At 35.0% G+C, this 14,022-nt stretch overlaps 1 protein-coding gene across 1 annotated transcript in view; it reads right to left on the bottom strand.

The window, feature by feature from the left end:
* szt2 (SZT2 subunit of KICSTOR complex) overlaps positions 1-14,022 on the bottom strand; it is a 133,543-nt gene that overhangs the window by 23,777 nt on the left and 95,744 nt on the right. The window contains 5 exon segments of the mRNA XM_073851768.1: positions 909-1,014; positions 2,819-3,021; positions 4,441-4,566; positions 7,095-7,174; positions 8,845-9,109. Of these exon segments, the coding sequence (XP_073707869.1) occupies positions 909-1,014; positions 2,819-3,021; positions 4,441-4,566; positions 7,095-7,174; positions 8,845-9,109 (780 nt within the window).

Here is a 14,022-nt window from a genome sequence, read left to right as displayed (position 1 = left end):
GATGCTAGCAAACGGCAAGTTCAAATTAGACATTTTAGGTATACAGTGCAGTCTTACCAGTTTTCTTATACAACATTTCACCACATAAATAATTAAGGGAGTAGTACTAGTTTGTAAGTTATCTTATAATCCATTACAGTGTACAAAAAAAATAAAATAAATAAATGGCAGCATCTGCGTTTGTATGAAACAATAGAGTGAGTCCACGATACCATGTCCACATAATATTGAATTAAGCTTTAATCTTAAAAAATAAAGTTTATTTATAAACCCAAATAGGAAATAAAACTGTTATCGAATAAGCATGTGTCCTATTATGTGTCCTAAACTCCTGAAACATTGGTGTCTCATTTTAGAGCAGTCAATGCAATTTATGAACGAAGTCAATTAAATCTGTAAGTGGGGGTGAGTGTGTGAAAAAATTCAGATGTAATCCCCTTTGTAATCACTGGCATTTTTCAGAAGTAACTGTAATTTAATTACATATGTTTTTTAAGTAACTGTAACTAATTACAAGTACATTTATTTTGTAATTAAATTACGTAATTCCGTTACATGTAACTAGTTACTCCCCAACACTGTTTGTGTGTCTTGTTACCAAACACTGACTTCAAATGTGATATGATGTGTGATATGATATGATATTCAAATGTGATATGATGAAAACTGATGCAAAATATGATATGAAGAATGTCAATGAACAGACTTTGTATTTAAAGATGAGATTTTCAGCATTTTTGCCTTTATTCAGGATCTAAAACAGGACCAGAAGTGTGTCAAAGGACATAAGGCCAATGTGTGTGTTTGAACCGTAATGCACACAGACAGACGTATGTAAAATGCAAATTTCAATTAAGAAACACCAGAGTGTGACTGAATGGTTAAATATGGATGAGCAGATACAGTACCTTCGGGCTGTCTTCGCTTTTCTGCTTATTATATGAGAAAGAGGAGAAGGAAGATCTGCCTTCGGTGGATAAAGAACTCAACATGGCGGCTCGTTTTTGAGCGATGCTGCAGAGAGAATGAACGAGAGAGAGAGACAGAGTGAGAGCGAGAGCGAGAGCGTGTGCGGCCCGTCGGGCATCTGACCCCGTCAGTAATGCGGCCCTCATGCTGCCGGTCAGACTGAATCACACGCTCCTGCTGCTTAATGCAGTGTGTCCAGCATTAGCACATCACACACACTGTACAGAGAACAGCCTTCTGCAGAAAGCACTTATTGTTGAACTTATTGTCGCCGGATAGCTCTGAAGTTTTCATACCGTGTTTGGTTGAGGGAAAAAAGCAAAAAGCTTTTTTAACAAAAAAAACTTTGACGTAAAAGCCATTCTGTGCAGGCTGTGATTTGTGACAGAAAGAGTGAAGCGAATAACAGTGTTTATGGCTGAAATGCACAGCTCAAAACCAATTGTTTGATATCCGGAAACCTGCGTCACATTCAAGTCCTGCTGGGAAGGTCGTATTTATGAGTTGGGAAGGTGTTACTATATTCAGAGGAAGATGGCAATGTATCTTTTCTATATAAAATGCAACAAGAGTTTTTGAACACCATATCTACAAAATGTGAGATTTAGCCTTTTTGCTGCAAATTAAATCGTTATGTGTTCTACTATGGATGCACAGAATGTTTGGTAACCAGAATTATTCGGCTGAAAATAGCAAACAAACAGTGTTCGGCTGAATAAGTGAAAAGACCGAATAAATTATACCGAACAATGACGTGACGCAATCAAATAGAGGTGCGCACCAATGCAGCAAACATGTCAGCAGTGTGGAAGCATTTAAAACTGTCAGAGAAAGATGCAAAAATCATTACAAGCACCGTCAGCGAGAGACTGTTTAGTATCACATCGCATGTCTTCCATGAGAAGAGAAAGGGCTGGCTGTAGCTGGTTACTGTATGATGACTGAAATCGCCAAATGGCCTTAAACCATTAGTAAATAAACTACAGAACGTTATGTTGTCTAATACAAGAACAAACTGTATTTATTATTACTATTTATTTGATCAAAAAAAAAAAAAGAGCAATATTCTTAAGTATTATTGCAGTTTATTTCTGTGATGCAACGCTGAATTTTCAGCAGTCATTACTCCAGTCTTCAGTGTCACATGATCCATCAGAAATCATTCTAATATGTTGCTTACTATTTTTTTGGAACCTGTGATACTTTTTTCAGGATTCTTTGATGAATATCAGCAGTAGTACAGCATTTATTCAAAAAATAAATATTTTCTAACAACACAAGTCTTTACTATCACTTTTTATTAATTTAACACATCCTTGCTGAATGAAAGTGTTCATTTCTTTCAAACAAAGACAAAAAATAAAAAAAAATTACTGACCCCAAACTTTGAACGTTAGAGTATATTGTTACATTTTTAAATAAATGTTACTTTTAATGCTTTATTCATCAAAGAATCCTGAAAAACATAGCACACATTCCAAACAACTGTTTCCAACATTGATAATAAATCAGCATTTTGGAATTATTTCTAAAGGATCGTGTGACACTAAATACTCAAGTGATGATGCTATAAATAACATTTTAAAATATATTGAAATAGAAAACCATTAGTTTAAATTGCAATATTAATGCTCAATATTAAAAAAAAAATTCTGTATTTTTAATCAAATAAATGCAGCCATAATGAGCAGAAAAGACGTTTTTAAAAAACATGAAATATCTTAGTGATTCCACTCTTGAGCAGCAGTGTGTTTAATCTGATCTTTCCAGCATGATGTGAAGGCACCATTACTGAGTTCAGTTTTGAGGAGTGTTCAAGAATAAGGTGTTTTTCTGTGAAGAAACTGACCTGCGTGCGGGCGACTGTGGCCGGACCTGCACCAGGATGAAGCCCATGCTCTGCAGGTACTGCACATACTGCTGCAGGAACGTGCTGGAGATGTCCTGCAGCCACGGCTCCTCCTTCAACCGACTCGGAAGCATGTCTGCAGAATCCGTGCTGTAACTGCGATCTCGCCCGGACGCCGTAGAGTCACTGGAGCGATGCCGCTTCTGTAAGCCGAGAACAAGACAGTCAGAAACAGACACTGAATGTGTAAAATCTGAACTGAATTCACTACACAGCCAATCAACATAAAGTCTGCTCCATATTGAGCTTTAAAAGCAATCAACTGCTGTCTGTTTTTGTAGGTGACATTTAGTGTGGGTCAATCTAAAATTCAGTCAACTGTCAGAGAAAACGTAAAGTAAACAGGTGCTAACTTTATATAAATAAATCCCCATTGCTTTGACATTTTGTTATCTCATGCATGGCACTGAATGACATTTTAAGCTCGAGTGTCCAAACACTTTTTGTACATCAGATGAGATATCTGTAAATGCCGTCTGAGGCTGAGACTCATCTCTGTATCACCTCAACCATCAATAACAACTGACCAACGACCACAAAATCATGATTATTCTGGTGCTACATTGACACATGTGTGCTTATGGTCACACCTGACACATGTACTTACAACCCCAATTCTAGAAAAGTTGGGACGTTCGTGAAATGCCATAAAATCAAGAATATGTAATCTGTTGGTTTTCTTTAACCTCTAAGTGTTTTCAGTGGCCAACTTTTAATTTTATGATTTTAAGATTTTCATGCCTGCAACACTCTCCAAAAAACTTGGGGCAGAGGCATATTTAACATTGTGCCACATCAACCATCTTTTTTTAATTACAATAGGGATGCACCAAAATGAAAATTCTTGGCCAAAGCTGAAGCTAAACAAAATTAAACACTGAGCCGAAGGCTGACTAATAAACAGGGATTTTCGTGTTTTTTTCCCCATGTATTTTGCTACATTTTTCACCATTGCATAAATAAAATAGCCAAACTGTGCTTTTTACAGTTTTGTCTTGCTTAAAAAAAAAAAAAAAAAAATCAATTACAAAACGTCAATTTAAAAATATTTAAAAACTGAACATTTTTAACATTCTAGTTGACATTATAGCCAACAAAGCACAATTTAACATAAAATTAATGAGTTAGTAAAATAATATTCTTTTGCCACTTTTAAGACCCCCTACTTGAATCGGAGGTGTTATAATGATTGTTATCATTATTTTTGTCTTACTTTATTATTTTATTTTATGGGGAAACCCGCAAGAAGACCTCAGTACTACTTTTTGCTGACAGCAGCGGTTTTATTCATTTATTTATTTATTAGACAACATAATAAAAATCTAAATTTGGTTATATTGCAAAATAAAATGCAAAGTTGGCCACTGAAAACTATGGAATTTTTTCATTGTACTTTAGTCAACTAAATAAAGGTTAAAAAGAATTTCACAAAACATCCCAAGCTTTTTATTTTCATCAGTTTTGCACAGAGAATTTTTTTTTTTAATAAATGGGTTCACTGCAGTGTAATACAGCAGACAGACTCAGCATAAGGAGGAAGATTTAGAGGAAGAGAGACAGACCTTCATCTGTGGCAGAGGCAGCTGTTCCTCTTGAATCTGTTTCCGGAAGACAGGGTCAAAGAGCAGCGGAGTGGCGCAGTAATGAACCAGTCGAGAGGACTGCTTCAGTGTGTCCAGATCTGCCACCTGAACACAGACACACACCAGACACACAAAGAGACAGCGTTTCCAGATTTAAACCTAGAACTCCATCATTTGCTGCAATAACTGTTGCTTTATAAAGGTAAAGTATGTAATGTTTCTAGTGTGTAAATACATTCTATTCCAATTTAATATGCAGATTTAATCCTAAAAAGATTGTGGTGATTTCAAAACCTCAACACACTGAATCAACCAATGGTGTATCTAAATTTCCAGTAAGGATATACTGTGAATAAAGACTACAGTTTAAAGACGTCTGTAAAATTTAGCCAATTATTTACTCCAGGCATCCTAGGTGTATATGACTTCCTTTTTTCAGACCAATCCAATCAGCGTTTTATTAAAAATTATTCTTGCACTTCCAAGTTTTAGAATTGCATGGGCAGGGTGTTTCTCTTCATCGGTCCAAAACAAGTCCAATAAAGTGAAACGGAAGCCCTGAAGCCTGAAACATGGATATTTTTCTTACAAAAATGCATTGATTCAATACAGGAGGCATTTATTTACCCCCAGGAGCCGTGTGAGCCACTTTTTCATTATGGATGGATGCACTTTATTGGACTTGTTTTGGACTGATGAAGAGAAACACTCACCCATGCCATTCTAAAGCTTGGAAATGCAAGGATCATTTTTAATATAAGTAACTGGATTAGTCTGAAGAAGGAAGTCATATGTGACCCTGGACCACAAAACCAGTCTTAAGTCGCTGGGGTTTGTTTGTAGCAATAGCCAAAAATACATTGCATGGGTCAAAATTTTTGATTTTTCTTTTATGCCAAAAATCATTGAGAAATTAAAGGTTGTATCAGCGATTTCTAGCCTAAAACATAAAGTGTCGATTTCAGCTTACCTTTCATCACGATCCGCTCGCTGCCTGCCCCATAAATTGTCTGTGAAAAAACCGCGTCTCTCTGGTCAGCCTAGGGTCCGAGATATGCCCAAAAAAAACAATCGGCGCTATCAACACACCACAAATAACCAAACAGTGTTCCAACCAATCAGCGTCAGGGGTTTGGTGATGTGGACTTTCCTACTGGTGCAGGGATGTGAGGGAGGCGGAGCGAAAGTCCAAAACACCAAATCCCTGACGCTGATTGGTTGGAACACTGTTTGTTTTTGTGTGGAAAGGTTGGTAGTGCCGATTGTTTTTTTGGCATATCTCGGACCCTAGGCTGACCAGAGAGACGCGGTTTTTTCACAGACAATTTATGGGGCAGGCAGCGAGCGGATCCTGAAGAAAGGTAAGCTGAAATTGACACTTATGTTTTAGGCTAGAAATCGCTGATACAACCTTTAAGTAAAGTTCATGTTCCATGAAGATTTTTTGTAAAATTCCTACTGTAAACATATCAAAATGTAATTTTTGATTTGTAATATGCATTGTTAAGAACCTAATTTGGACAACTTTAAAGGTGATTTTCTCAGTCTTTTTGATTTTTTTGCATCCTTATATTTCTGATTTCAAATAGATGTATCTCAGTCAAATATTGTCCGATCCTAACAAACCATACATCAATAGAAAGCTTATTTATTGAGCTTTCATATGATGTATAAATCTCAGTTTTGTCAAATTTAACCTTATGACTGGTTTTGTGGTCCAGGGTCACATATACATCTAGGATGCCTGGAGGGTGAGTAAAAAATGGGCTAATTTTCATTACTGAGTGAACTAACCCTTTAGTATTTTTGAGGTCTTTTCTGCACAACAAGGGTGCATTTATTTGATCAAATTTTTTACAACTGTGAAATAGTTTTACAATTTAAAATAAATATTTTCTATTTGAGTATATGTTAAAATGTAATTTATTCCTGAGATTAAACATGAATTTTCAGCATCATTACTCCAGTCTTCAGCATCACATGATCCTTCAGAAATCATTCTAATATGCTGATTTGCTGCTTAAGAAACATTTCTGATTATAATCAATGTTGAAAACAGTTGTGCGGCTTCATATTTTTGTGGAAACTGTGATGCGTTTTATTTTTTAGGATGAATAGAAAGTTCAAAAGAACAGCATATTTCGTCTTTAATGTCACTTTTGATCAACGCATCTTTATAAATAAAATTATTATCTCTTTTCACATCAAACAAAATCTTACTGACCCCAAACTTTTGAATGGTAGTGTACTTCTAGTAGTAGTGACCTGCTCAATATCTATCGCAAGCTGCAGTACAATAATAAGACATTTGTCTGGATCTCAGGAGTGTGAAAGAGCCTCGGTGTGTATTCAGAGGAAGTGCGATCACAGCGAATGACAGAGACATCTCACACACTACAGCATCTCCTAATGTCCTCGCCACATCTCATTAAACCCAACCGGGCTTTACACACACGGATCTGCATGTGTGAGGCAGAGGATCCGCGCGCACTGGGATAAATCTGGGCCCGATGAGCCGCTGGGAAAATCATGCTCTGAGAATGTGATGGAAAATACCCATCACACATTATCACACGCGCAGAGCCTGTGTGCAAATATTACTGTGTGCACCGGTGTATTCACAGTCAACTCACAGAGATGGGCATGTTAGACTGAGCCGAGCGCTGCTGCCACGTCACAAACAGATTCTCAATCTTCATCTGTCTCTCCAGCTCTGGAACACACAACAAACATCTCTGAATAAATCACTTCAGAATTCAAACTATGCCACAATAATAATTTCTTTCTTTCCTTCTGTCTTTCTCTTTATTTAAGCCTTTCTTTCATTCTGCTTTTTACACTTTAATTAATTTTCTTTATTGTACAATGCTTGCTTTCTTTTTTCTTAATTTTGTTTGTACTTTTATATATTTTAGTTGTTCTTTCATTGCGTTTTTTTTTTTGTAAGTTTAATTCATACTTTGTGATTTAAATGAAACAACTGTTAAATGAAAATGATTTTTTTTCATTTTCATTTATCATTTCATACATTTTCTCAACTGTTTTTTTCCATTTGTTTTTTTTTTCTTACTTGTATCATTGTTTTTCATTAGTTTTTTCATTCTCAATGTTCTTTTTCTTTCTTTCTCTCTCTTTCTTCAAATTATGCCACAATCATTCAAACTTTTTTCTTTTTCATACTTTTGTTCATATTTCCTTTGTTCATACTTTCACCCTATTGTATGTATTTTTGTACTTTCATATACTTCTCATTGCATTTTCTTTTTCTTTCCTTCTTTCTTTCTTTCATTCTTTCTCTCTTTCTTTCATATTTTTGTCATTTTTTTTCTTTTGCTCATATATTTTTATTTTTTGTCCATTTCTTTTTCATACTTTTTGTTACTCTTTTTTTCTTTAGTTCATATTTTTGTCATTTTTTCTCTTTTGCACATATTTATTTTTTTACTCATTTCTTTTTCATACTTTTTGCACTATTTGATGCCGCCTCTTCCTTTCAGTTCATATTTTCCTATATTTTTGCTTTTTTTTCTATTGCTCATTTATTTTCTTTTTTTGTCCATTTTTTCACTTTTTGCATTTTTTGTTACTCTTTCTTTTTTTAGTTAATATTTTTCCATATTTGTGTATTTTTTTTTCTTTTGCTCATATCAGAATTTCTTTTTCATACTTTTTGCATTGTTTGAAACTCTTTTCTTTCTTTCTTTTTTTGTAATTTTTTCTTTTGCTCATATATTTAAAAATTTTTTTATTTCTTTTTATACTTTTACATTTTTTGTTACTGTTTCTTTTTTCTTTCTTTCTTTCAGGTAATATTTCTTCCCTGATTTTTGTAATTTTTTTTCTTTTGTTCATGTCCATTTATTTTTCATACTTCTCTTTCTTTCACTCCTTATCTCTTTCTTTCTCTCCTTCTCTCCTTCTCTCTTTCTTTCTTTCTTTCTTTCAGTTAATATTTTTTCCAGATTTGGTCATTTTTTTCTGTTGCTCATGTTTTCATTTTTTGTCCATTTCTTTTCCAAACTTTTACTTTTAAAATTTGTTACAGTTTCTTTTTTTTTTCAGTAAATATTTCCCATATTGTTTTCTCTTGCTAATATATATATATATAGCTTTGTTTTTGACATAAGAGACTTTTTTCATAATAATTTGGTTCTTTTATTTTTGTTTGTACTAACTTTATTTGGTATTTAAATTTGTGCATACTTTTTGCTCATATATTTTCATGTTTTGTATCATTTTCTTTGTCATACTTTTTGCAATTCTGACACTTTTTATTCTTTTTTGTTCTCTTTTCATTTGTTGTCTCTTTCTCGACTCCTCATCAGAGCACTCTCTGTGATGTCTTATGCTGGATGAGAGCTGTGCAAATTGATGTGTTTGTACCTCTGCGTTCAGCTGCTTTGACCTCCAGCAGCTGGGCTCCATGGCGAGCGACTATATCAGGTCCGTCCTGACTGGTCAGCGGCCTCACTGTGTTGACATCTCTCAGAGCTTCATCAAAGGGCACGAGTTCTCCTGGGAAGGCAAGAGGAGGAAGAACACGAGCAGAGCTGCCCAGCCGACCCTGATCCTTACTCGCGGCCGGAGGAACTGGACTCCTCAACAGAGCATCCGCCTCAATCGTGGAGCTCAGGAACGGGTTGGGCTCCTGCAAACAAACAAATATACATATATGACAGATAAATAAATAAGAAGAAGGTAAACAAATTAAACACATTCAATAAATGAGCATCAAGAAAAGAGTATAAGAAAGAACGTTCATAAATAATCTGATGGATAGACTGAAAAACCAGTGGTGTTTTATAAAAGCAGAATTTCCTCTGTGAAAGTCGTCACGTTTCCAGGCCTCTTTCATGTGATTTCAAAGCTCAGCTCTCATTGCCCTTCAGAAACTCACTCACAGATTCTGAGATTTGATGTCAAACTTCTCTGAAACAGGCAGAGCGTGTTCATCAGCATTAAACTCACTGACACGCAAAGATCAGGCCAGCATGAGGACCCTTCCTCAAGACCAACAATTAACATACAGCTGATCACCATCAGAGCAAAAACACAAAACCCCATCACACCATAAGAGAGAAGAACTAACAAAACTCCTTCTAAGGTCCTTGCCTCTCTTCTTGTGGGAACTTTTGGGTGAGTTAGTGTTTGGAAGACTAGTTAAAGTCCTGCAGGGTGAGTTGGAGGCTTTTCTAAAAGAAGCTGGAGCAGATGCCCATGTGGCCGACGGGCCAATAAGCCGCACTTAAGCGCCTGAACTCCGCCCCCTGGGACTCTGACAGATGATTGATGGTTAGGGCAAATTTTCTGCTATGTTGGATCTGCCTTCTGTTAGCATTCATGAAAAGAACAGATTAAAAGTGTGGAGCCACCGATGAGGAAATAAGAGTTCTGTCCTTCACTTTCTATGGAAAATGTAGATGTTAAGTTTATTTGTGCTTCACTAACATGATAAAGTGCATGACTAAAACATGCTTGTGACCTTGAGAAATCAAAAACTTTTTCACTCTAATTAAAAACTAAAATTAACACTGCAGAACTGACCTTTGTAATACTGCAGTGTATTTTTAATCTACTGAAATTGCTAAATTATGCAGCTACATGATTGAAAACTCAGTAAGCTGAAGAAAGAACAGACTCGTTGGTTAAAATACCAAAAATAAATGAAAATTGTATTTTCTCTGGGTACTTTGTACCTCTATTATAAATGACACAGGAACAATGGTTTACCATATTTATGCATATTTTGCAACATTTGCAAAAAAAAAAAAAAACATTAGGAATAATACACACAACACAAACTCATTACAAAATCATTACACAATTGTACTAGGTTCACTAAAACCTTTTGTAACTGAAAACCTGAAAAAGGTTGAATAAGATGAAATTTAGTAATGATGCAAATTTGAGCTGTGTGGGATTTTTAATTTTTATATATATATATATAGTATAGTTTTTATAATGATTTAGGTGTGCAAGAACCTTTACAACTTTTATTTAAAACTATGCATTTGCATTAAATGATTAATGCATTAAACTGATCAGTAAAAAATAAATATATTAATGATGTAACAAAACATGTCTATTTCAAATTTATGCTGTTTTTTTGAAGGTTTTGATTCATCAAAAGAATCCAGAAAAAACTATTCAGTTTTTTTCATATGCAATCTGACATCATTTGGCATATGATTTAATTTTTTATTTCATTTTATTTTAACATAAGCCTAGAGTTTTTATATATTACGATATTAAGAAAAAAATATTAAGATTTATATATAAAGATTTTAAGGGAAATGTATTTATTTATTTAGTTGAGAAGAATTATTTTGCTTCTATTTATTCTGTAATGATGCTGAAAAAATTTATTTTAAATTGTACTAATATTTTACATTTTTACTGCTTTTACATTATTTTTAATCAAATAAATGAGGCTTAAAAATTATTAAATTCTTTTTTTCTTCTGCTCATATATTTTCATTTTTGTCCACTTCTTTTCATACTTTCTGCATTTTTCATTACTCTTTCTTTTAGTTCATATTTTCCAGATTTTTGTAATCATTTTCTTTTGCTCATCTTACCAACCCCAAACTTAGCAGTAGTACATCTTTAAGTTATAATTTGGTTGTACTGAGTGCTAATGAGAACAAGTAGAAGCTGAGGGGATTGTGGCCCTCCATTAATCATCAAAATATCTAGCTGATTATTGACATAATCAATAGTGACACTCTAAACAAAAATCTACTTAGAAATTCTAGTCAGCAGCTAAATCATTCCCACCATAACATCTCTTCTTTCTTTTTTTTCCTCACTTACACACACACCAAAACAAGGTCCAAAAGGTCCAAACACGAACAAAAGAGCCGACAGGGGCTGACTGACGTGAAGGGATCAAACGAAGTGAACAACGAAAATCTCTTTGGCGTCTCTCCCTCAGTCTGTTTCCTTAAGGACAGACACAAAGTGATATTAGAGTCTGTGTCTCCCTGCTCACTATCTAGGGCCTCAGAAGAGTCTGTCTGCCGCCGCAGACCAACAGCAACATCCATAGAGCGTGCATCATCTGACAGACTAAACTGCAGATATTCTCAACCACAGCCTGGACGTCAGGAAACAAACAACGGCTCAAACCCTACAGACTGTCTGCTGGAAACTCAATGCATCTAAATCATATCTGAATGAACCGTCTTTATTCTGGAGCAGAATCTCAGTGGGTTTGTGTTTATCTGCTCCCACACAAAGACACAGACAAGCATTGCTTTAAACAAGTCATTTGAAGAAGTTTGTTTTCTCTGATGTTCATCCATAATGTTGATTAACCAGTACTGGATATGACATTGTGAGTTTTACTCTTTAAATAAGTCAGTCAAAAACTTACAATTATTTACTAGCTTGAATCAAACCTAACCTGCTGAATGGACTGACTCGACATCTTAAAAATAGACATGCACATACTGTATATACTGAAAGCCTGCTTCATTTTAAGAGCAACATAAATGAAAACTCTGTAGCTGCAAAACAGCATTCATACAAAACATGTTCTTGATTCTAATTGCTCATTGATTCATTTGGTGCTCCGAAATGTGTATAATGACACTGAACTGTATAATTAAGTCTTGAACCTGATATTACATTTATAATTATGCATTTGGAAGGAGCTCGAGGACTGACATCGCAAGAAACACATTTTTATTAATTAATGCATTCCTTCCTCTACTGTTTAAAAATTATTTAAACTTTAATAAATGAAGAAAAACATTCATAAAATATTTCTATATATCTATCCATATATTATCTATCTACATCCATCCATATATCATTTCATCTATCCATCAATCCATCATTTTATCTATCTACCCATCCATCCGTCCATCTACAATTTTATCTATCAATTGATCATCTATCCATCTTTAGTTTTATCTATCGATCCATCATCCATCCTTTATCTATATGTATGGATGCATCCATACTTCCATCCATCCATCCATCCTTTTATCCATTGATCAATTATTCATCCATCCTTTTATCTATCTATTCATCCATCAATCCATCCATCCATGTATCAATCCATACATCTATAATTATCTATCCATCCATCCATCATTTTATCTATCAACTGATCATCCATCCATCCATCCTTTCCATCTACCATCCATCCATCTACAGTTTTATCAATCAATTGATCATCCATCCATCTATAGTTTTAACTATCATCCATCATTTTTGTCTATCCATCTATAATTTTGTCCATCCATCCATCCATCCATCCATCATTTTATCTATCTATTGATCCATGCATCTGCTTATCTACCTATAAATTTATCTATCAACTGATCATCCATCCTTTTGTCCATTGATCCATCATCCATCCATTCTTTTTTCTATTCATCCATGTATCCATACTACCATTCCTCAATCTATCATTTAATCTATTCATCCATCCATCTATAATTTTTATCGAACCATCCATCCATCATTTTTATAGCTCTCTATCCATCCTTTCATCTATTATTTTTGTCTATCGAAGCATCTATCTATCCACTCATCCTTTTAACTATCTCTTTATCTCTCTATCCATCATTTTATCTATCAATTGATCCATGCATCTGCTTATCTACCTATAATTTTATCTATCCATCCATCTATAATTTTGGTCTATCCGTCTATAATGTTATCTATCAATCATCCATCTATCCATGGCATGTAATCTTATAAAAAAACTAAAATGCACAAAAAAAGTAAAAAGCACTCAAATTTCTGATGTTTCCCCTTTAAAGTGTTGATAAGAAATGTGTGTGCATAAGCGTCCCTGCAGACACATGACTGTCATGAGTGTTTCCGTTAAAGGCCTTTAGCTTTAACACAAAAGCTCTCAATAACGCCATCAACAACCGTCTGCTTTCCCAAAATAAATCCTGACATTTGGTGCGAAATCTTGACAAACAGCTGACAACTGAATCAATAACAGTGAACGCCGCGACAGAAGGTTTCTGCTCTTTACTGACAGAACCAACAAACATGTTCTGCTGCATTAACTGCAAACAACTAAAACACAGCGTGATTCAATCCACTCTCCTCAAACGAGCTTGACTCTGAGCAGGAATAAACACTTTTGGCAGCACAGTGATGTCTGATTTCAGCAGGACCAGCGTTCTGGAGCGTTTCCAGGTGTTTGGTGTTAGCAGGTGTGCTGGAGTGATTAGTGTCCTGCCCTGCAGCCATGACAGCTGTCCGTCACTCAGAGTGATACGGCAGACCGCCTCGGGGAGCGCCGGACACTCGTGTGCTGCTTAAACCAAATCACTAGAGCTATCTGTACTTATAATGTGCAAACACACACTGTCCAAAAAGCTCATCCTAACCAATCTCCAGCAATCCATGACAGATTACAGAGTGTGCATGTTGAGAATGGAAAATTATCTACTATTTTTGACAGAAGGTAGTAAGCAGTATGTACACTACCATTCAATACAATTCAAATAAAATGTTCTTTTTTAAATAATAAATTAACACCTTTCTTGAGCAAGGATGCATTAAATTGATCAAAAGTGACAGTAAAGACGT

Source organism: Garra rufa, chromosome 12 (genome assembly GCF_049309525.1).
Source record: "Garra rufa chromosome 12, GarRuf1.0, whole genome shotgun sequence".
Taxonomy (NCBI): Eukaryota; Metazoa; Chordata; class Actinopteri; order Cypriniformes; family Cyprinidae; genus Garra; species Garra rufa.
This window is presented reverse-complemented; position numbering and strand designations above follow the sequence as displayed.